The sequence below is a fragment of the Chrysoperla carnea genome, chromosome 3, assembly GCF_905475395.1.
Source record: "Chrysoperla carnea chromosome 3, inChrCarn1.1, whole genome shotgun sequence".
Lineage (NCBI taxonomy): Eukaryota > Metazoa > Arthropoda > Insecta > Neuroptera > Chrysopidae > Chrysoperla > Chrysoperla carnea.
In genome coordinates this window covers 76,937,842-76,962,995 of record NC_058339.1, presented here as the reverse complement: position 1 = coordinate 76,962,995, position 25,154 = coordinate 76,937,842, and the positions used below count along the sequence as shown (strand labels likewise).

Sequence of the window (25,154 nt, the reverse complement as noted above, 5' to 3'; positions counted from 1 at the left end):
CCAAAATTTTGTTCGTATCAACAATATTTTTAGTTGTTACAAACTTGGGACTAAACTTAGTATACCTTGATATATTTCATATATATATGGTATAAATTTGAAATTCAAATGCAAATTGATAACTTGTTAAAGGATTTTGGTATATCGTTTTATTGTTTACAAATACATACCTTGTAGATACTACATTCAAATCTCTCTATTCAAACAATTTATATTAGACATTCAAATAGAACCATTATGAGAAATCGATATTATGTAAAACATATATCGTTAAACTTAAAACTAATTAAATAAATCGTTTGTAATTATTACTAAGATTATGTTCAAGGTTTCTAATGAGATTTCGTACCTATATAAATTTTACTTTCTAATTATTCCTATTAAATAAATTTTCAAACTTAGTGCAAACTTAATTATGACATAAACTAAATGTATTAATATTTGAAAATTGTTACGATAGTCCTTTAAAATTGATATTTTCAATTTTGATGATAAATATATATTATTACTTGACGATATAAGACGAAAAGTAAGAATAAAATTTTTCGATCTGGCTTAATTTTCAAAATATCGAAAATTGAAAATTTTGTTTAATTATTTAGCTTTCGATATTTCGAAAACCAAGACACATATCGAAAAATTTTATTCTTATTTTTCGTCTACATTCATGAAGTTATAACAACATTCATCATCAAAGTTGAAAATAAGATAAAAATAATTTCAACCCTTAATCTACCCTGCTCTTACATCTCTTATATGGACGGTGACACTTAGTTTTTTTCTTTTCTAATTCATTGCTAATATGTTTACTTTCTATTAAAAAGATTTTTTTAAATTTGTTTTCATTCATTCCAAATGAAAATTATCAAAAACTTCCAAAATATGTCGTTTTTTGAGATTCCTCCATAAGAGCCAATGTATTTTATATCGATTTTTAATGATTTTTTTCTTAAAAATTTGCACCGATACCTAAGCTGAAATTTTAACCACATATTCTTTGAGTAAAAGACTACCTACAAACAAATTTTGAGCCTTTAAATCAAACATTGTTGTCATGCTCATACATCCTTAACCACGATATATTAAAAAATAAAAAGAACTGAAAAATTACACTGAAGCTGGAACTCGAACCTGGATGCTCTAAATATCCGGTCGTTACCAACTCCGTCTTTCTATTTGTTCAAATAGAAATACGTCATGTGCATTTATCATTGAAGTGTACAGCCTCATTTTCATATAAGTGGTATAATATATTCAGATAGAAAAAGCTAGTAAAAGTGTCATGCATATAAGGTTTTTTTTAAGTACACAAAAATTTAAAATAAATGTAAAAATTAAGTTTCATAATAAAAATATGTAATTTCTAGCAGGAACGCCATATTAGCAAAACTCGCAAGATAGGGAGACACAGCAAATCTGCACCTATTGTGAAAGTCACTATAATAACGTTATTTAATTTCATATCAGTAATTAGAAGACTCAAATCCTTAAAAAAAGTTAAATTTTTCATTAAAAGGTGAACAATTTTTTACTAGGAAGTTCATTCCTAAATTTGGGCAGTATTATTGTAAATTACTATGGTTTGTTATCTATTTCCATCTATTAATTCAACGCCTGCTTAAACCTATTTTAAACCTGTTATCGTTGTTTTGTTTGAAAACACCGATTTATGCACACCTCTGGTGGCGACGATTTCTCGTAAATCGAATTCTAGGAAATTAGAAAAAGCTATGTCATTGTTATACCGTATATATATGAAATATACATCAAGGTATACTAATTTTACTCCCAGGTTTGTAACGGAAAAAAATATTGATGATACGAACAAAATTGTGGTATAGGTGTTCATAACATCACTTAATTAGTCCATTCTCGTTTGTCCGTCCTCCTGTCCGTTTGTTCATCCGTAAAAACGATAACTCAAAAACAAAATGAAATATCTTAAATTTTTATAGCGTACTCAGGACGTAAAAAGTGACTCTGAGTTCGTTAATGAGCAACATAATTGAATTTTGTCTTAGGTCTATACGTCCCATTTTGTAAACCGTTAGAAATAGAACAAAAGTTGTATAGTATTATATACATATTAAATGTATAAAATAAACAACTTTTAAAAATGGTCCATTTTCTCCAAAACCATAAAAAATTGAGAGATGAAAATTTTTAGGTAGCTTCAACTAGTAAGCTGTTTGAAAGATTTTTGAAAAGAAAAAGAAAAGTTTAGAAAAGTTTTCTAGAGAATACTTTGTTAAATTTTCAAAATTTTCGAAAACCAAAACAAACAGCAGCTGGCCATAAATTTGTTGATTTTTTTAACTTTTCTAATTTTTTAAAAATGATTCAAGCACTGATATCCAACATTCTCTGTACGTGTTATTTCAACAATTAGCTCAGGCAATAAACTGAAGTAAATTTTTTATAATTATTATTTTGCTACTTATTTTTCTTTGTAACATGAAAATTTGACTAAGCGAAAAATTTCCTGTTTCGTGAACGCTCGGTTATTCAAATTTTCTTATGTTCTAATTTTAATATCTCAATGTTGTTGATTTTAACTTCTAATTCTCTGAGAAAATGATATATACATGTTGTCGCCATTGTCATAAACGAAGCGAACCCCCCTAAAAAGCTTTAAATTACAGTTAATTATCTTACTTTGACATAAATTTTCCCAAATATACATCTTACTAATTACATACCTGAAAACATAATAATCTGATATAAATACATATAAAATATTCGATCAAATTTATATATGTTTTGGGAATTAAACATAGCGGGCGTCCTACTCTGTACATTACGCCATTCTACCAAAAAAACATTGTAATAATATCACGGGAATATAATGACTCCTTCGGGAGTATTTATTTCATAATATACAACCATATATACAAATAATACAATTCATATTTGAAAAAATACATGATATCAAGACACATTTGTGTTGTTATTACATAAAAAAAATTTTAACAAAAAGAAAACCGACTCCAAAAGAAAACTTTTCCAAAACAAATGGAGTCGGTGTCAGCCAAGGAAACAACTGTGACAGAACAGTTTGCTACATTAGCTTGGCTGACACCGTTATTTTTTTACTTTTTAATGCATATTAATTTGTTTTGGAAAAGTTTTTCTTTTGAAGTTTTTTTTTTATTTTGTGATTTTTAATGAAACTGAAGTACACTCACTAATTTGTCACAAAAAAGAAAGAATCATCGAAATCGGTTGGCGTGATATAGAGTTATTTGCCCTCTTGTCGTATATACATACTTAATGCAAATTTAATACTTGAATGGTTTTCTCATGGTACCGTTGTCAGAACTGGACCACACGGGAAGCACCAGCTTTCAAATAGATAAAGAATCATCAAAATCGGTTCACCCAGTCAAAAGTTCTGAGGTAACACACATAAAAAAGTAACAGTCGAATTGATAACCTCCTCCTTTTTTGTTTGAAGTCGGTTAAAATCAAATCTTTATTCTTCATGGAAAAGTTTTTGTAGTCAATGAGTTTGTTTAGAAGTCTTTTCGGAACTAAGTAAATATCATTTGACAGTGTTTCCGTTTTTAAGTTTATAACTTTTTAAAATGATATTTGGTGGTTTTTTAACAGAATGAAATATCCAAGATATTTTTTATTTAGTTCTATTAAAAATTTTATGACTGATTTTGATTGGCGTAAAAAGTTAAAAGTTTTTTAAGAATATTCATTGGTGGAAAAAAAATTTATAAAGAAAAGCTTTTTTCCAGATTAGAATGGTTAAAGTTACAATTGAATTTCAAGCACTGTGATTATACCCTTTACTCTATCGATTTGAATTTTGAATATGTTATAGGTATTCATATTGTATCTGTACTTTATTTTTCGAAAATCCTGTTAATTTTACCAATTTTCATTGTTCACACCCAGGTACAGTGGAATAAGTAAAAGCACCTGAGTGTGGAGAATGAAAATTAGGAACATTAACAGGATTTTCGAAAAATAAAGTATTTAGGGGAGAAAGAATATGCATACCTATAACATATCCAAATTTCAAATGGATAGAATAAAGGATATAATCGCAGTTCTTGAAATTCAATTGTAACTTCAACCATTATTATCTGGAAAACCTCTTTTCTTTGTAATTTTTTTTTCTATCAATGAATATTTAAGGGGATTCTTAAAAAATTTATTTAAGTTTTACGGTAATCAAAAATTTGTACATAACAGATTTCTGGTGCTTTTATGTCAAGGTTTTTTAAAGATTACATTAATTTTGACGCATCTATTATTCTGCCTTATAGTTAAAAAACCCTATCTACAAAAATTTTATAGTAAATAAAAAAAACAACTTTCTTTATATATTATTAAGATAGGCAAAAGGCAGTCGGGAAATGTTAGTATTAGTTCATAAAATCACAAAATAAAATTTAAAATTCATTTCAAAATTTTTAATCCGTTTTTCTACATCATGAAATAGTAGTCGCCATGTTATTACGTCATACAGCTATGTAAACAAAAAAGTATAAATTATTATAAAATTATAAATCATACAAAATATTGATTGGAACAAGTACAGCTAAATATTTGTATTGGATTTGTATGGAATTGAATTTAAAATATGAATTTATTGATACAAAATCACTGTAGGTAAACAAACAAAATCATTACTTCTATGAAAGAGATTGATTTTAGTTTAAAGTCATGCATTTTATTGATGGAAAATAAAATTGTACTTAGTTGGAATATATAACCGTGTAAATAAAGCGAATCGATGAATTCAAAGAAAATTTCTTTGCGTTTTCTTTAAATATAGGATTTGGTTTTTACGAACACATATGTGATACATAACTACATAAAGATTGTTGTTACTAACTTATAGTGAGTTTGATTCAAACTTATTGATCATTTTTATAATATATGCCATATTTGTGTAAATATATACAAACATAAGTAGTGGAGAGTGCACTAAAAACACTAAAAGCAACCCATATGCCGCTGGTTTAAATCCGACTCGAAGAAATCTAAATTTTTTTTAAATAAACCCAATAAACCTGCTTATGTGGCTGTGACAATCACATCATAATTTTCTTATATTATTTATAAATGATAGAACCAATCAAAAAAAGGTTGTTTAAAACTATGTTGCATTTCAAAACGACATTATTTGAAATTTGTTAGACAGTATATTATTTTCATACAAACCACTCATGCGTTTGTGTCAACTTCGCCACTCAAGCCCGTACAATAGTATTCGCCATATTTAATCTCGAGATGAGGTTGAGACAACCTCACATTGGTTTATATTAAGAATTGTATAGATTCTAATTGAGACACTTTAATAGTAATACTCTATTATTACGACAATATTAGACCCATCGTAATACGAGACCAAATGATAGTAGTTTGTTTTATAAACCACCATTGAATCAAATAAATCGTTCCATTATTATTCCACGTTCCATTTAGAGAAAGAAACACATCATATAACATAAAAATAAATACATATTATTTTTCATATACATTTTATGATTTCAATTCTGTAAAAGGAGTTAGAGCTAGGCTGCTCTAGGTATATATGATGATGCTATCAACGTCAAATTCTATTCATGGTTGATGTAACATTTACATTGGGAACCTGGCACTGTATGCGCACAGCACAACACATTTGGTACGGTTCACTTGGTAATAACAGATTTATTCAAAATTATTACTAGAGATTTACTACCTCTGTTTTATATATTTTTATATAGAACAATATATTTTGTGTATTTATTTTTCATACTAGCTTGATACCCGCCCGCTTCACTGGGCTTTACGGGAAGGCTTTCCCAGTAAAACTTTGAAACTATCATATTCCGAAAGACTCGCGACTTTTAAATTTAACTATTGACAAATGTTTTCTCAGTTCTATTTTGAACTGGGTTGTAGTTCAGGATAAAAATTTAATTCTGAAACAATGTAATTTTGTAACTTTGGCACTCCAAAAATTATTTAGAGAATCATTTACAAAAACTTGTAAAAACTAACATTTTTCTTACTTAAATCATATTTTAATACTTTCGCCTTGTTGTTTCCATGTTCTACCAGCGAGAATATTGGCTTTCAAAACACTCTGTAACTGTAAGCTATAGACGACATTCTTATGTATTTTAGAACAATATATTTTGTATATATAGGTATAAGAATCTATGTATTCCTTTAGCTATTTTTTAGCTCAATACATATTTTGTGATAAATTTTTATTTTAAATTTTAAATTTATTAGTCTAGGGAATATATTATACCAACCGAGATTTATATCTATAGTCATCTGATTCAAGATTTAATGGTGCAATCGTAGATACTGTTAAAATTTAGTCATATAAAAGGCGTAAATACTCGATATAGTATAATATTTGTTACCTTTTAAATTTTACGGAATTCATAGATTTACGTATTTTTCCCATACGTATGTTTTATGAAATTTTACTGATTGATAACACGCCTATTATACCATGTATATGAAATATACCAAGGTATACTAAGTTTAGTCCCAAGTATTTAATACTTAAAAATATTGATACTATGAACCAAATTTTGGTATAGATGTACCTAATTAGTCCATTTTCGGTTGTCTATCTGTCTGTCGTCTGTCTGTCTGTCATCACGATTACTCAAAAACGAAAAGAGATATCGAGCTGAAATCATTATAGCGTGCTTTGGACGTAAAAAGTGAGATCGAGTTCGTAAATTAGCAACATAGGTCAATTGGGTCTTGGGTCCGTAGGACACAACTTGTAAGCCATTAGAGATAGAACAAAAGTTTAAATATAAAAACTACTTATAAAAAAAAAAAAACTTTTGTTTGAAACATTTTTCAGTAAACATCACTGTTATTATGGATATTAGTTATATATGTGTAACATTTATGTATGTGTAATGTGACAGAGTAATCAACACTATCTATACATGGTATTTCAATCAACAAACTCAGTCAATTGTTTGTTTTCACTTGTTTTTAATTAAATTAATTCTATATTAATTATTATACCATTATTTTCTTAATCAAATTATCTTTCTTCTGATACCAATTTTGATTGGCTAAGAGATCAGTTTAGCTACCGATACTGACTTACCTGTTCATACGGTATGTAGGTAACAACACCGACCTGTTAATCAATCGAAATTGGTATCAGAACGAAGATAATTCAATTGACGTTATGAAAAAAAATAATAATTGAAAAAAATTTAATTAAAAATAGATATGACAAACTATCATGGGCGTGTTTATCAATCAATAAAACCTAAAAAAATATGAATCGTTTGGTTATCAGGTACGTGAAGGTCGACCTTATACAGTCTTCTGCACTATTATAAACTTCTTTCATTTAAACAAAAATTCGCAGTTTTAATTCTAAGTATACTTGAAGAGTTTTAATGTTTTTCTTCCAACGTGAATTGCATCTAAACATGTAATCGTTTTAGTAATGAAAATTCAAAATTGTGAAATACATGTATACCCGTAATAATCTCCATCAAATAATGTTTAGAAAGATATTAAGTATTAAATTTCGATTTTTCCCCCAATTTCCTAGATCAGTTTTTTGTATTTTATAAATACGTATTTTGACTACCAAGTAGTCATTATCATTATGAATTAGCTAATCGTAATTACTCTTATTATGTATGTTACTCGCTGCTAATTTGGTGGCGGACTGCACATTGATATTTTCGTGTTCCTACAATTTATACTGTCCCAAGTATCTGCCAAATTGTAGTGTCAGTGACGCTAGTCAATCAGCTTCCTTCAATTGACTAGTCCTTGGCCAATGAGCGTGATCCATATGCGCAAGCCTTTTCCAGTATTTTTTGACGTTTAAAATTCTAAAAACAAATCAAACTTAAATTAAAAATTATAAATAAATCATGAAAGTAAATAATCTCTTATTTTCACAACGTATTAACAATTTTAGAAATTCAACCTTGACTTTGCAATTTTTATTAAATCCGAATTTGGAATAGGTCCCTTGTCCAAGTTCATTGTTTCATTACAAAGTTTTTGAATGTAGATGTTTTCATAAACGTCTAATTCGCAAGCATTGGGTACTGATTTTAGGAGTTTTATGTTCGATTTGTTAATTTTATGGTCATTTTCGATAACGTGAGCGGCTACACATGATTTTTCTAGAAAAATCGAAATTTATTTCGAAACATCCTAGAGTTCTCATTTATTATCTTCGATAATATTTATGCATTCAGTATTACGGAATTTCTTTCTTTGCGATTTAACAGCACATTTCGAAAATTAATGCCGATTTATTTCTGTTCTAAAACATTGTTATATAAAGCAAATACCATTTTATTTTTTCGCTTTTTGTTTTTCATATTTTGTGATATATTACAGCTGATGAATATCATTCTATTTCTCACAAATTATTGTTATTATCAAATAAATAATATGATATAGCCTTATCTCGTTTGATTGTCTGCCATTTTATATTGTTTAGTTTCTTCGTTCACTCTTTAGTAGGGTAAAATGTTGTACCTTATGTATCTTAGATCAAAATTTCTAAAAGATATAACTATCTGATGAAACGGTAATAATATTAAATGCTATCTAACCTATTTATCAGAAAGCAAGCACTCAAGAGAATAATTGTCTATATGCATTTGTTTTCAAATAAAATAGAAATATAGAAAACAGAATATTTTTTATTGGCATCTCTTCAAGACATCATTTACATCTATAGGAAAATTTTAAAATCAGCAGAATTTAGGAGAGGCGAGAATTTTCAGAATTTAAAAAATTCCATGGCTGGTTACATCCTTGGTTTTACCGATAACTTCTATAAAAACTATCGAAAAAAAATGCATTAAATTATAATAATTTAATAAAATAAATAATAAGAAAAAAAAAAAAAAAAACCCGTCTGTGTTAAATAAAATCTGAAAAGGAAGAAACAAGTTCAGTAGTTTACATAGCGACTTTAAGAATCGGTCTAGATTTTAATGAGCCCCGGCTGTTAAAGTCGCTATGTAAACTGCTGGACTTGTTTCTTCCTTTTCAGATTTTATTTATCTCAGGCGCAATTTTTATTTTTTTAAATTATTTATTTTTTTTAGACTTTTTAGTGTCCCAGCACTGAAAAAACCCTTTTATTATACTATATTAAAACCTTTAAACCAATTGGAATTAATTCATTATTCCTTATTAAATTTAAACATATAATTTACATATACTTTTGTAAGCCCTTTTAATTTCCTTTTGATACTCTTCTCAGTAGGTTTTTTAATTTTTTTTTATGAACGTAATACTATTTCGCTTCAAAAATTCACCGTTTTGTTTTTTTAATTCAAAATCGTATCTAAGAATACTTGAGTTTTTGAGACAAATATAATGATAAATTTAAGGTTGAAATTCCATTGAGCCGTTTGGACGATACGAGTTAATAAAGAAATTTACAAACAGATATACATACAAACAAGATACGCGCGAAAAACATAACTATTCCTTGACAGTCGATAAAAAAAAGTCTCAAAACATGACGATCCTAGGTACGACTCACTTCCCACTCCCATTTTATTTATTTCTTTAGTAAAAAGAAAATGGTTTTTAATAAATAAAAACCTACGAGATATATTTTATTTATCTAAACATGATATGCGGATATAATATTTTGATGTTATATTGATTCTATTCTCTCTAATCATAATATCATTTTTCTTCAATTGATATTTACTATATTTAGAAAACGAGCCTTTATTGTTCCCAGAAGGCTCTATAAGTATCAAATTTTCTTAAAATATTTTTCTCTGGCGTCGTTGATATCGAAATATATTATACCTTATGCTCGAATGGAGGACTACAAATATCGAAAGAAATTGATACTGCATCGTAAGATAAAGTTATGGGTGTCGAATATTTATTTGTTTAAATTTTTTAGTTTAATGTAGGGGCAGCTTAAGCTTAACTCTGAGCATTGCAACGGTCAAAGCTCGAAATGCGATATCTTCCAAACGTAATTTTTCGGGATCACCATAATCTATATCTATACGTAATAAAAAAGAAAGTTTGCCTCCGAATATGTAGATAATTTCTCCCAGAAGGTATTATATGTATAGTACATCTGAATTAAAATCGTGAGAAGCCGGGTCGCTTGAAACTAAATATTTCTTTCTATTGCTCTTGAAAATAAATCTTCATCTTCATAATAAGTTTAGCTGCTTTGATTGCCAATAATTTTCAAGACGCTAGAGTGATACAAGGACATCATATTCGGCATATTACACGTTAATACCCTAATAAGTATGTTTTAAATTTTCGATGCAATCAAATTTCTATTTTTGTATTGATAGAAAATTATATTTTAAATCAAACAATTTAAAGTACGAAACAAAACATGACGTAATCTTCTTTCCATATTAAGAAAAACAGCCTACACAAATGAATAAATTTTCCCCTAAAATTCTGTAACGATTATAAATATTAATTAGTTCGTTCCTTTGTCAAATACACAAAAACAAAATACAACTCAAATATGAATTTCATCAACTTGTAGAATAAACATAAACTCGTAATCCTTTATTTATATACCAGTCATAATTTTCTTGCTTATATTTTTAGTGAGAAAATGTTTTCTCTCCTTTATAAAATAAATATCAACGTACAAATGATTCTCAAACAGTTTGCAACAACGTCAATGAAATGCAGAATAATTCTCAAAGAAAGTTTCATAATTTTTTGATTCTAGAGAAAAAATGAATTTTGTATATTCCATTCCTCACTGACCTTAGTTTCTAGTTTCTGGCTGGCAAATTAAAATTACATTCTTTAATTATAAAACAAAATCATATTAAAACAAACAATTAACTGAGTTAATTGTTGAAATACTTGTATAGACATTGTTGATTACGCAATCGTTTTTTTTAACGTCATGTAGATAAAGAAAGATAGTCACTCTTAAATAGCCTCTTAGATAGATGATATATGAAATATATCAAGGTATGCAAAATTTAGTCCCAAGTTTGTTGGCATAAAACCACCTAATTAGTCCATTTCGGTCTGCTTGTCTGTCAGTCTGCTTGTCATCACGGCAACTCGAAAACAAAAAGAGGTATCAGGCTTTTTATAACGTGCTTTGGACGTAAAAAATGAAGTCGAGTTCGTAAATTAGCAACTTAAGTCAATTGGATCTTGGGTCCGTAGGACCCATCTTGTAAACCATTAGAGTTAGAACAAAAGTTTTTAATAAAAAATGTCCCTAAAATAAACTACTTTTGTTTAAAATATCTTTTTTTTTGTAAACATCACTGTTTACCCGTGATTGTAAATATGGGTTATAAATAAAATAAGGGTTATCTTTGTATGTAAGAGTGGCTATCTTCCACTCAACATTGTCTATACATGGTATTTCAACAATTAACTCAAATCAATTGTTTTGTATTATTAATTAGAATAATATCTAAATGAGCATGAAAAATGATGTAAAAATACTTTTTGAAATCATCAATTTTTTAAGGGAACTAGTAGTTAACACAATCGCTCTACGTCATCTCTATCTAATTGAAAAAAGATAAAAAATCCAGCCGTCTTAAAATCAACTTTTTCGTGATGTTCCAGGTCTTATACCATGGACCCATACAAAATGAAAATGTTGAGTACTACTGGCACTTTTCATAGTATCATATGACATTTATTTAAAATTATAAAATATGTAAATTTATTAAAATAGCTTTTGAAAAAAGAAAATTTTTCAGATTAAAAATATTGTATACAAAATAATACCATTACGGAACAGATACTTATAAAACATCATCTGGACTGTACTTCATTTTGTAGCATCCATTGTATCTTATAGTCTCCATTTTAGTAATTTACGAGCTTCCTTCGTTTTAAAATTTATTTTATTATTAGTATCGAATTCATGAATAAATAGAGCATAACATGAAGACAACTTTATTTACATAATGTTCACAAATTATATGTATAAAAAAAATGTATTTCACATCGCCTCCACTAATATATTTTCATATTAGAGAAAAGCTATTATATTTCACAACGCTTCCACTTATGGTATAACAAATTTTTCGTTACGATCACTTTTAATTTATAGGCGATACCCTCGTATGACGTCATTAGTGGGGATCTGCCTCTTTGTTTAATTAGCAATTTTAAGCGTTCATATCTTGCTTAAGTACTAGTAAAGATTTTGAAAACCCAACTTCACTTTTCTATTCGTGAATTGAAATACAAGGCTGTTGAAGAACGTTTTGCATAAGAAACTGAAGAAATATTTATAAATAAATGTAATCTTCCTCAAAAAATTATTAGATTTGCTTTATCCAAATTTCAAAGAATCGTCTAAAATCTATTAAGCAAAATGTATCATCTCTTAAACTGTCAATCAAAGTCACATGTGTAAGAAAATCGCAAAAAATATTTTTGCATTTTTTAGCAATCTCTTAAAATTTGTTTACTTATAAATTCATATTTTGTATCTTTAAAGTTGCCCCCCTATGGTCCATTCGCTGGCGACGCCCTTGTGTAGAACCTTCAATTTTAGTCGTATCGCAATTAAATTTTTATGGTAGATAAATTTAAAAAACGAAACGGGTCGAAAAAGATATAAGGACACCCAGAAAAAAAAAGCATTTATAAAAACTGATCCAAAAATGTGAAACTTCTATTATGGGTGATTTTTTCCATAAAAATAATTTAATTTATTAAATATATGTTTATACAATAATTCATTGGATATAATAAATTCATTTTCACTAATTTTGTTACAGGAATTCTTACTGGCCATTGATGTAACATCAAGTGGTACACCCGAAGAGAAATTAAAATGGGCATTCCGTATGTACGATGTAGATGGTAATGGCGTTATAGATATTCAAGAAATGACAAAAATTGTGCAGGTAACTTAAAAAAATTATTTTTATTTTTATTTTGAAAAAATTGAAATTAATATTACAACGAATTTTTTTACAAGATACTATTTTTTAATTTTATAAACCTTGCATTTATAAAACCTTTACTTTAATCGTAACACCTATATATTATTAATGGATGTGTCATCTTTTATGTCGGTAGGTAAACCTTGATAAAAAACAAAACGTCTTTCTATATGTGAGGTATTTTTATTCAATTTGGTCCTTGGTCCTATTTATTTAGAATAGTTTTTGAATACAAAATGCTTTTTGCTGTATTTTCCATCAAATATGCTTCCAAAAATGTGTGCCAGTGTTAACCATATATTATATCAACTGTTTGATCGTATTCCAAGTGAGGTGAAAGTTCTACCGGCAATATTCTTTGTATTAATTGCACTTTGTAAGAAATCAAATACAATCATCCTACATAATGCTACGCAAAGTGATTCCACTGGCGCCAAAATGCTGACCGCGGTGACGATACTATACTTTTGGATTCTGGGTAATTCTACCAATTCATTGAAACTTGGTCGTTGATGAATCTTCCATTCTCCCATTCTAAACAAAATTTGACACCAACCCAACAAAATTTTTCAAAGTTATTTCGGTGTGAAACGATTCATGGTTAAAATTGTACTGAATTGACGTGTCAAAAACATGTTTAGTCAGCTCAATCGATTGAAAAATGTTAAATTTATTCAATGTTTGAATTACTATTTATTTATTCAAGGTACCGACATAAAGAATGGTACACCCTGTAGAAAGAACAAACTTCTTTGGGAGCATCAATCAACTAAGTGGCTTAATTCCAGCTTCTTTGAAACCCCTCTTTCACTCAATGCAGCCTACCGTAACCTTTACTATGTTCTCCCTCGAATGGCATATATAGATGCTCCTTTAATACAATTATAATTTTCCATAAATACTGTATGTTCCAAATTCTGAATCCTTCAATACGCGACCTCGATTCTCACTTGCATTCTTATTTATTATCAACATCTTGTGAATTTAAATTTTAACCCATTTTCAAATAATAACTTACTTTAAAAAGTTTTTCAAAACTTATTTCCAGTTAATTAAACATCTTTATTTTGAAAATAAAAATAATAAAGAGATATTTTAGTTTAGATATTAATCAAACTTGAAGCTTCTTCTAATAATGAATCATGTACTTACTTGCAGAGTTTAAAACATTAAACAAAATAACTCATTCCTACTAATATGGCATCTGTTTCATTGTGCCTTGAATATAAATTATTACTTTAAACACTTTGAAAACTAACTATTTAACTTTTAGTATATGTTTTCATTATACATGGTCTTAGAGTATTGATATAACTTTCATCCTTTTCACCTGAATTTTAATTATTATATCTATTGTTTTGAACTGTATATAGGAAATTACATCTTTCATCCAAAAATGTATCAAAGGGTTAATTTACAGTTTGGTTTTTAATTTATAAAAAAGCTAGGTTAGGCTAGTTTAGGTTAGGTTATATTGGCTGTCCACGGAGGACACAATTAGGCTATACACCCCATTGTGATACCATATATGTATTTTACCACCTTTCCTCTGATAAGTTCATTTATCAGCTCCTCAATTTCAGAGACTGAATGCACCTCCTTCATGCATATACCATGCACTATACCAGCCCATCACAACTGTTAATTAAATTAATTTTGCTGCGACGGCGGGAATCGAACCCGCTACCTTAAGCATACCGCGAATGGAATTGGTTACGCCTTAACCAACTGTTTAAGCACAAATTTTATTTAATACGTTTTTGTGATAACTTCACAGAAGCACATAATTAAGGCGTTGTACGAGAAAAGAAAAAAAATTAATTAATTTTTTAACCTCCGAACAAAAAAAGGGGTGTTATAAGTTTGACCGCTATGTGTTTCTGTCTGTGTGTCTGTCTATGGAAACGTAGGGCCTAAACGGATGAACCGATTCCGATTTTTTTGTCTCGCTTGAAAGGTAATTTAATGAGGAGGGTTCTTAGCTACGTTTCAAGTGCGAGTTTAACGTTCCGTTTCCGAAACAACTAAAAAATAGGCGATGTTTCTCAAAATCGGTTCAGTTTGGAGAAGGCTCTAAGGAAAAGGGTAATTTAATCAAGGGTGTTCTTAGAAACGTTGAAGTGTGAGCTTAGGTTCCGTACCCAAAAAATTTTTCGGAGATTTTATAATTTTGTAAATTTTATACCCTGTTATAAGTTATTTCAGTCCCAAGTTTGTAACGCTTCGAAATATTGATATTACAAACAAAATTTTGGTAAATGTGTTCATATATTCATCTATTAGTCCATTTTCGTTTGCCCGTCCGTCTATCCGTATGTTCATCCATCAACACGATAACTAAAAAACTAAAAGAGATATCAAGTTCAAATTTTTATAGCATGCTTCGTAAATGAGCAGCATATGTAAATTGAGTTTTGGATCCATAGGACCCATCTTGTAAACCGGTAGATATAGAAAGAAAGTTTGAATGTAAAAAAATTCCTTTTACAAAAATAATCAACTTATGTTCAAAGCATTTTTTCATAAACATCATTGTTTTCCCGCGAAGAAAAAATTAGGACCTAACTTATTTTTTCCAAAACTGCAAAAGATAGAGAGATAAAAATTTAGTAGGTAGCTTCAACTAGTGAGTCTTATGAAAGATTTTTGAAAGAAAAGAAAGAAAAAGTATTTTAGAAAATACATATAAAAATTTTCGAAAACTAGATCAAATGGCGCCCATTAATTGTTTTTTCAACTTTTCTAATTCGTTAAAAATAATGCAATCACTGATATTCAACTTTTTTTTTACAGGGTATTTAGACAATTAGCTCAGTCAATTGTGTATTTTTTTCTGAATTCTTTAATTCTTGTCCGAATTATTTAAAATAACAATTTTCTGTGAAAAAATTATAGCAGCCAAAATTATTTTTTGACTTCCAAGGAATGTCTTTCAAAAATTTTCTTATAATTTTCAGGCAATTTATGATATGTTGGGCGCATGCTCATCAAATCGACCAGCCGATTCAGCTGAGGAGCGTGCAAAAAATATATTTGCAAAAATGGATGAAAATAATGATGGCCAATTAACACAAGATGAATTCTTAAAAGGTTGTTTACAGGATGAAGAATTATCAAAAATGTTGGCACCTTAATTACAATAAGCATTAAATAATTAATTAAAATATTTTACTAACGTCCTAAATGCAAAAAACAAAAATATATGAATAAATTTTGAGTAAAAATCACTGAAAACAAAACTACTCACGAGAGAATACTCAAATTTTATTAAATTTCAAAATTGAAATAAATGACTTTTTGGGATAACAAAAAATACACAATTTTGTGACGGAACACAAATAAATCACAATTTAAAAAAAAAAATAAATATTTTAGCCTTTTTAATGGGCTAATTTTAATAATTTTACATCGATATTTTATTGACATATGCCTTTTTTAAATATGAAAACTTTCTTCTAGATTTTAGTGAAAAATTCTTTCCATTACAGGTACCATTAAATAATTTTATGATATCTCAAATGGAAGAGAAACGTTATTTTTGATCTACAAAACACAAAAAAATTTACAAAGCTTTTCTCAACAGAAAAAAATAGTCTAATTTTTAAAAATAATATTTCTCGTGTTTAGATTAAAAGAAAATTTTCAAAATATGTGTCATAAAAATTAGTAATAAAATTTCGTAATTTACCCAAAAAAAATTATATATGTGTCGAATTGGCCACAAAAATGGCGTTTCTCGTTGTAAAATGAAACTAGAATTTATTGTAATTAAGCTTTTGTGTATAAAAAATAATAATTTTAATATTACAAGAAAAAAAGCACAATTTTTTAAAAGTCATTTTTTAATTTAAAATGGATGAAATGTATTCAGGTGGAAAAATACAAGACTCGTTTTACCCTCAGTTCTCCTGCCTCTGGTTCTTTATTCAACTTGTGCTCCTAAATCTCTCCTGAGTCTTTGAAACAATGTTTAAAACTCCTGTAATAAATTTTCATCCATTGAACTCTGTATAAATAATGCGTTTGACAATGTACTACAGTCAATTGCACTCGCCTTCCTCCCCCCCCCCCATTTTTTACCCCAACTTCTACAAAAAAAAAAGCGTATAATAACAGCGTAATATCTTAGAATATTATATTTATAATATGTAAAACTTATCGCTAAAAACTTTTAGAGTTATTATCACTTTTCAAATAAAATGAATATGTATATATTTTTTTCATTTTAATTTTTGACTCTAGTCACAGATTTCACAATTTTGCTTTGTGAATTTTAGAGATAAAAACATTTCCCAGAAAAAAATACGCGTTGATTGATAATAAAAAGATATAATTTTACAAAGAATTTAGTATTTAATGGATCTGTTTTCAAAAATACAAGAAATTTCAATAAACTTTGTTGAACAGATCTATTACAAGAAATCAGAGCCTAAATAGAAAAATTCAATAGTTTTAATAAATAACTTTTTCAAACACTTAAAAAAATCGGTCATAATATGTCCTTGAAATCAAGGACTATAGTACGGAATCGTTTACGATTTTCGTACAAACTTTAAAAAACATTTTTCAATCACTGCCGTGGTGTTTGAATGAGTTCGAACTTTGTAAAATTATATCCCATAAATATGTTTCGAACAATTCGTATTTTTTCTCTATAGTTACAATTCATAATAGGAGTTGCATTTGAATGTTGTAAAATTTTACGAAAAATGATGCATATAGATTTAACAAAAAAAATAGGATAATTAACTCTAAAAAATCTATTTAAACAAAAAAAGTTTGCTAATCATTTGAAGAAATTAATCGATAATCTTGAAATATCATATCATTACTGTCTTAGTGCACATTTGAACTTAAGTCATTTTAAAAATAAAATCATTTATTTTATATAATAAAAAATTATTATTCTTATAAAAGAAAAAAAACCAATTGTGAATCAATAAAATTACAAAAATAACAACTAAAGAGGTTTATTCCATTTTGAACGCAACCTTTTTTATTTTCAACACATTTTGAACACACCTTACTGTTTCAGAACGTTAAAGAAATGAAAAAAACAATTATCTCAATAGGTTTTAAATGTTAAACAAAATTTAACTTTAAAATAATAAATTCTTTTTCCAGATTTTATTTTAAATTACATTTTGAAACAAATATTTTGTACAGTATTTCAGAAAAATCAAAATTAGTTCAGCATGATCATAAACCTCTCACTTTTTTAACAAAAAAAATCAACTGCTTAAAACTTTTTCTTTTAAATATTGAAAATGCACAAAAGAAAAATTTCTCATCAATTGTCAATTTTTCATGTAAAAAATCAATTTTGTTTTGGGGCAATGTAATAGCAAAATCAAAAAATAAAAAAAAAAAAAAATATTGGACCAATCATCAATTTTCAATTCAAATTGTGATTTTAAGTATCTAGTCAAAATTAATTCAACTTTAGTTTTATTTATTTAATTAAATAAATGAGCCCTTTTTAAATAATGAAATTGAAAGAAAAGCGTAAAATTTATTAAATATTAAAATTAAAAAAAAAAAAACCTATTTTATTGCCTAACAAAATTGAATTAATATTTTTCTACTTGCACTAAATAATAATGTTAAATTATTTAAAAAAAAACTACTCTTAATTACTATTGAAAAAAATATTTCAAAAAGAAACTTCCTAGAATAATAATTATTGAATTTAATTGTATAAGATGTCCATTTTAATCTCTCCAGCAAAAATTTTCTTCAACAAAGCGTTTTTGGCACAACATTGAACCAAATATTTATAATTTTGATATAGATAAAGGGAAGGTTCAAATTAGAAAATTAATCTTTATAAAATAACAAACAACTTTTGTTACAGACTTTTAATAAATTCTAAACTTAATAAATTCTATAGAAATCCTTTACGTAAATCTCTTTAAATTTGTTTTTGCGTTCGATTTTTACGGAATCTAGTTTACTTTCGAAAAAATGTTTTGTGTAAAAGTTGTTAGTTTTTTAATAAGAGCCAACTTTCCTTCATAAATTATTTGCTTTTTTTACAAAGAATAATATTCGAATTAAAACATTACCTCTATCGCTCATTATTTATAAACATGAATTGAGTTTTTAACGTTCCTAGGAGACAAATTCGAGATTTTTTTCTGATGTCCCCGTCAAAGTAGAACAATTTTTACTCGGATCTGTTTTTCCGAAAATGCGTTATTAAAGACAAATTTAACTGGAGACGATTAAAATGGGACACTTTGTATTGATGCATTTAATTATTTTATTAATTATTATCACATGCAATAATTATTAAATGGTCGTTAATTGATTTTATATGCAAACTTTAAATAAATTGAATATAAATCATTTCAAGTTAGTAGGGCAGTATCTGCGGCTCAAAATACCTCAGTATTAAAAATCAACCTGTTCGGTTTTTCAACGCGATAATTCGAAGAAAAATAATGGTTTTTAATAAAAAATATTTGTAAAAAATCAGAAAGGGGCGAAAAAATATTTGTTTGCAAAAAATAGGATGAAAAAAGCATTTTAATATTTAAAAAAAATAAGATGGTACCTTTTTGTTTTCACGGTTTCATGGCGCATCTACGAGATTAATAATAATGCAGAGGTTGAAGGGCAACTCTTAATAAAGAAAATGCTTTTTTTAAAGTGTCGTAAAATGCTTTGTTACCGATCGCACACAGCTTTTCCGAAGCATCTACTTTTGCATTTTCGCAAATTTTGCATAAACTTATTTTGCGGCGAAAATTTTATTACAAAAAGATACCATTAATATTACAACTTGAGCCTCGAACGGATTTCTTGCGAGTCATGCAAAGCGAGAAAATAAATTGCGAAAAACGCTTTCCTTCGGATTTGACTTCAACTATAGACTCATTTTTTTTTATTAAAATGCTTTTTCCGCTTTTTTTACTACCCAAATTTTTTCCAAAGTATTGTTTCTTCAAAACTACTTTTTTTTTCCTAATTATTACGTTGAAAAAGCAGATGGGTTAATTTTTTTTAATAAGAAAATTCTCAGCCTGCACTATAAGGGCAAAGATTCATACAAAAAATTTCATCATAAAATCAAAACACGACCTCCTACAACTTTGCAAATCTTTTCTTTGCATAACTCGGTAGCGTTCTACAAAACAAAAAAAAATCTATTGTATTATATTACAGTAATACTTGTTTATAAAAAAAATGTCGTTGCTTTTTCGTTTTTGTATTTACAAAAAAATAAATAATAAACCAAAAATCAAAAAAAAAAAAAATTATGATAATATTATTAAAAATAATAAAATAATTTGTTTTTGTATTGCAATTTTTGAAAATGAGAAAAAAAAACATAATTCTAGTGGCAGTCTAGTTAAAAAAAAAATTTAATATTAAGTTTCATACAATATATATGATATATATTTAAAAATAATTATAAAATAATTATCAAAAACAAAAAAAAACATTATGTGAATGGCATCTCAAACAAAAAAACAAGAACAGAATTTAATCTCATTAATTAAAATTAATTAATTAAAAATATATATTAAAAATTTATTCAAATTCATATTAAAAACAAACATTTCGCTGGTATAATTACAATGAGTCACTTTTTTTCGTCGTCATTTTTTTAATTTTATTTTTATTTTATAAAAAAAAAAAAACATTTTACCCTAAAGTTCGTCATACATCCTTCCGATTTTATTATTTATTTTATTTAAAAGTTTTCATGCTAATTCGAATTTGCAATAAGAATTTCTCGAGAGATATTTTATATTTGTGATTGTGTCTTTTTTCCAAAATACCCCAGGAAGGTATTGCTCTTTGGCGCATCCTATAGCCTTATACGTTTCATATATATTTTGATAACTAAGTTGCCTTACGATTCGTCATAGAATTATATAATTTCTAGTCTAACTTTGGCTATTTTTGTATAATATAACAATTTATTGATTCAAACACACTAGAAAAGGCACACGGCTGTCGTGCACCAGCATTACTAAGCCGGGAATTCACTTTACGAACTGCAAATTACTCCTGAATGAGTAAATCTTAAGAATGGTCAATATAAGATGGAGGGAGAAACGCATTTGTGGTACAGTAAGAATAATATGTTCGAAATACAATCGTAGTAGGCAGCCAGAAGATCTTATCTCACTTCAAAGGGTCTCTATAAGCAAAATCGTTGCAGATATAACTGGACATTGATTAGGCAGCAGTCACATTGACTGGACCTATACTTGTGCATTAATATTATTGCAGGAGCTGTCATAGTGTCGAGGAGGGCAATGTCTCATCTTCACTGTGAATTGAGTCAGTCGTTCTTTGACGACATCTTTGAACTGAGGTCTGTTGACGTCAAAACATTCTTGTTGATTTTAACAGCTCCAAATGTTCCATAAAGTAACACCGGGGATGGTGGCAATCCACTTTTCGGTATCACAACGGACACTGGACTCTTCGTTCTAAGTGTGTCTCACTCCCTTGGCAATCACTCTAACAACCAGACCATACCAAAATGGGATGTAATTGAGAGAAATAAAAAAAACTCGACTTCTTAACACAATAAACAACAGCAGGGAAACAAACATTTATTAAATGTTACTAGACTGTCAAAAGTTTAGATTCGTTCATAGGTTGAAAAAACTAGAGATATTAAGCCTTCGACTGTATATTTTAAAGAAGAGAATATTTTAATATGCCTCATCAAAATTTCATTTTCAAATCTTATTTTATCTTATTGCAAATAGATCGAAATAGCATTTTCTAACTACAGGTAAGTATGATTATTTGTTATCTTAACTCGATTTTTAAAAAAAGTCGTTTTAAATTTTGAGAATTTCTAACATATTTTGTTTATATTTTAGGGTGCTTCTGTGAAATATGCAGAAGGTTGGTAGGATACACATTTAAATGAACAGTAGTTTCTTTAATTCAAACGATATTTAAATAAAAAAAACGATTAATATAGCTTAGTAATTCACAATGGGAAAACAAAATAGTAAATTGAAGCCAGAAGTGCTCGAGGACCTTAAACAAAATACTGAATTTTCAGGTACGTATACGCTTTGTTAACAACTTTGGTAATAGTGGATTCTGCGAGAGACTTATATAATAGTAGCTTTTTCCGGTGACTTCGCCTCGATAATGATTCATTTCGATTCATTTCAATTAATTCACTAAATGATTCATTAGTGCATTAATTCATTTCGAGAACGTACCTTGTTCTCACTTATCCCCTCTATACATCACTTGCAATATAGAAAATGCCAACTTCAAAGACAAATCCACCACCCACTATCCTTTAACCCACTTTCCCTCACTTAGCCCATCCCTTTAATACCAACTTTACTTCCATCCCTTGGACAATAAGGCAGGCAAGCTTTCGGTCATGGAGCTCGCTGCACTCGTAAGCTTGACTCTCGGGTGACCATGACTACACATAACAGGAAAAAACCGCTTATGATATGTAAAAACAGCAATGAAAAGGCCAAATTAATCTATTTGAGGGGGGTTTTGCGGTGAAAATTTTAAATTTTTCGATTTTCACCACAAATTTCCTGGAAATTTCGCATCGAAAGAAAAACTTTCAGCTTTCTAGCATTAATAGAAAAAAAAGATAGTTTTGAAGGTAATTTTTTCATTTTTCGAAGTTTTCTGTTAATTTGACTTTATCACATTCCGAATGGAAAAAACCCCACCTTTCTATTTATAATCGCAAAAGGAAGTATCTTTTGTCCTTTCTCTAGGTCTTATCTATCTCTAAATCGAAAATCATCAAAATTATTTTAGCGATTTAGGCGTGAAAGCGTAACAATAAAAGACAGACAGAGCTACTTCCGCAATTGTGGTATTAGGAGTTACGATTATTCGTTCTAATAAGGTTTTTTTTACTGTAGATGCTGAAATTCAGGAATGGTATAAAGGATTCTTAAAAGATTGTCCTAGTGGCCACTTATCTGTAGAAGAATTTAAAAAAATTTATGGTAATTTTTTCCCATATGGCGATGCAAGTAAATTTGCCGAGCATGTCTTCCGTACATTTGATGCAAATGGTGATGGCACCATTGATTTTCGAGAATTTTTATGTGCACTATCAGTAACTTCACGAGGCAAATTGGAGCAAAAATTAAAATGGGCTTTCTCAATGTATGATTTAGATGGGAATGGATACATATCACGACAAGAGATGTTGGAAATTGTCACGGTATGTATTACAGATTATGTTCTGGCTCTATCAACTCCGATTAAATTGTAAACTCGTATTTTTCCCCTTATTTATGAGCATTTTCATCTTAATTTCTTGTAAGCATCTATTTAGCACTTAATTACAACGCTTAGTTTATACCTGACTAAACATTTCCCCTAGTTTTAGAGAGACCTGATTTTTAGATCCGTTTTTTTTTTTGCAAATTCCAGGGTTTCGTTTATTAATTAGGCGATTTCACGGTCCTGATCGTTTAATAAGCACCTAATTGTGTTTGATTAACATTCATTATTTCATTATTTTTTTTACTTTGAGTATTGAGTTGCGGTGTAAGTTACAGAGCAACTTATTTCTGACTTTGATACCAAAAGTACCTAATTTTGGCATTTTTAAATGCGATTTCCGTACTTTGCCTCGCTGGCGTAATAGAGCGGAATTACTAAAACTTTGACTCAATTATTCCTCATTTCTGCATTTCTGAGGTGTGACGAAACTCGCATACAACAAAAGAGAGTTTTTTTCGATAAAATAATAACTTTTTCACCGAATTCTTGACCAGAAGTTTAATCTATTTGTTCTCTAAAATTTAGGCAATTTATAAAATGGTCGGTTCAGTGATGAAAATGCCTGAAGATGAGAGCACACCAGAAAAACGTACTGATAAAATATTTCGTCAAATGGATCGAAATCGTGATGGTAAGTTAAGTTTGGAAGAATTTATTGAAGGAGCTAAAAGTGATCCTTCAATTGTCCGATTATTACAATGTGATCCACAAGCGCAGTAAGTCATTTAATAAATAACGGCGCACCTATCACAACACAACACCACTTCTTCCACATTATCCAAAAAAAATTAGTGCGTGCAAATGGTGTGGGTTGCGTTTGGTGCTCATCAAATCTCAGACTTTTATTAATTGTGTGATGATGAATTTTCAAATTTAAAACAAAAAAAGCGTTCAAGAAAAAGACGCTTAGAGTTGTGTGTTTTACCTTTTTTTCTGTTTCGTAATATTTTTAATTTTCAAAATAGTTAAAAATTCAAACAAAAAAAAAAATTATTAAAATTAAAATAAAATTTAAAAAAATGAGATTTTTACACTTTAATAGCATAAAAATACAAAAAAAAGTAAAATATTTTATAACTTTATTACTTTTAAGAATGTGAAATTTAAGATGTTTAAAAAAATGTCATAATTTAAAAAAAAAAAAAAAAATAAAGCCACCAAAACCGTTGATTGTCAAATTATTAGGAAAAATCTAGACACACACATCGTTTTTTTAACGATTTTTTTATAAATCGCGTCCATGTATATTTGAAATGAAACTTCTATCGTGTAAAAAAAATAATGACCTCTGAAATTCAATATTTCATGGAAGTAAGATGTAAGAGGAAGATCTTATGCGTATCTTTTAACATGGATGCCAGTGTAAACCTATTTAGAAGCCATTCTGAATCAAATCGATTATTGTTTGAATAAAACTACTGAAGTTATAGAGATACATGTATTAACAGTTTTTCAAATCCTTTGGACCGACCCAACCAACATAACTACAGGAAGAAGAAAGCATACATTCTTCCGTAAAAACTTACAGGCTGTAAAATAAAAAAGCGTAAGTTACTGGTTATTTAACACGCCACTGGAGCTAAAGAGGAAACGACTACCATATTTATCCAACCATTCTGGTATCATTTTCCATTTCTTCCCTTAAATTATACTTCCATGGATTAAATCACTCGAATTGTAAATAAATAAAAAAAAACCCTTTCCACCAATTTGTATTATATAAATTTTTAGAAAATGGCAATGTCCTCGAAAAATATTTAAAAAATAATATCAATTTTAAAATTGTAAATAAATTCAAAGAAGTTTCATTTCGTTTGTGTGATATTCTTAGTATAGACACAAACCAATTTTTTTTACCTTAATTTTTAAGTAGCTTAGAATTTATTTAATAATAGCGAAGCTTTTCTTGAAGTTAGATAAAATAATTTAAAGTAGTGTTTAAGTGTCTCATCTTCATGTGTCTCATTTATAAATGAGATCCATAAA

At 28.1% G+C, this 25,154-nt stretch overlaps 2 protein-coding genes across 3 annotated transcripts in view; both read left to right on the top strand.

The window, feature by feature from the left end:
* The window catches only part of LOC123294476 (neuronal calcium sensor 2), a 331,531-nt gene extending 315,329 nt beyond the window's left edge, over nt 1-16,202 (top strand). The window contains exons 7-8 of the mRNA XM_044875521.1: nt 12,747-12,875; nt 15,872-16,202. Of these exons, the coding sequence (XP_044731456.1) occupies nt 12,747-12,875; nt 15,872-16,048 (306 nt within the window). The 3' untranslated portion in view covers nt 16,049-16,202. The remainder of the gene's footprint in view (nt 1-12,746; nt 12,876-15,871) is intronic.
* The window catches only part of LOC123294475 (neurocalcin homolog), a 356,610-nt gene extending 332,507 nt beyond the window's left edge, over nt 1-24,103 (top strand). Inside the window, exons 1-4 of one of the 2 annotated variants that reach the window (XM_044875520.1) lie at nt 5,928-5,937; nt 21,764-21,951; nt 22,796-23,103; nt 23,694-24,103. In XM_044875520.1, the coding sequence (XP_044731455.1) occupies nt 21,882-21,951; nt 22,796-23,103; nt 23,694-23,888 (573 nt within the window). In that variant the 5' untranslated portion in view covers nt 5,928-5,937; nt 21,764-21,881 and the 3' untranslated portion in view covers nt 23,889-24,103. Of the gene's footprint in view, nt 1-5,927; nt 5,938-21,763; nt 21,952-22,795; nt 23,104-23,693 lie in introns of those variants that run through there. The other variant, XM_044875519.1, reaches the window with a different exon arrangement.
* Nucleotides 24,104-25,154: the final 1,051 nt, after the last annotated feature.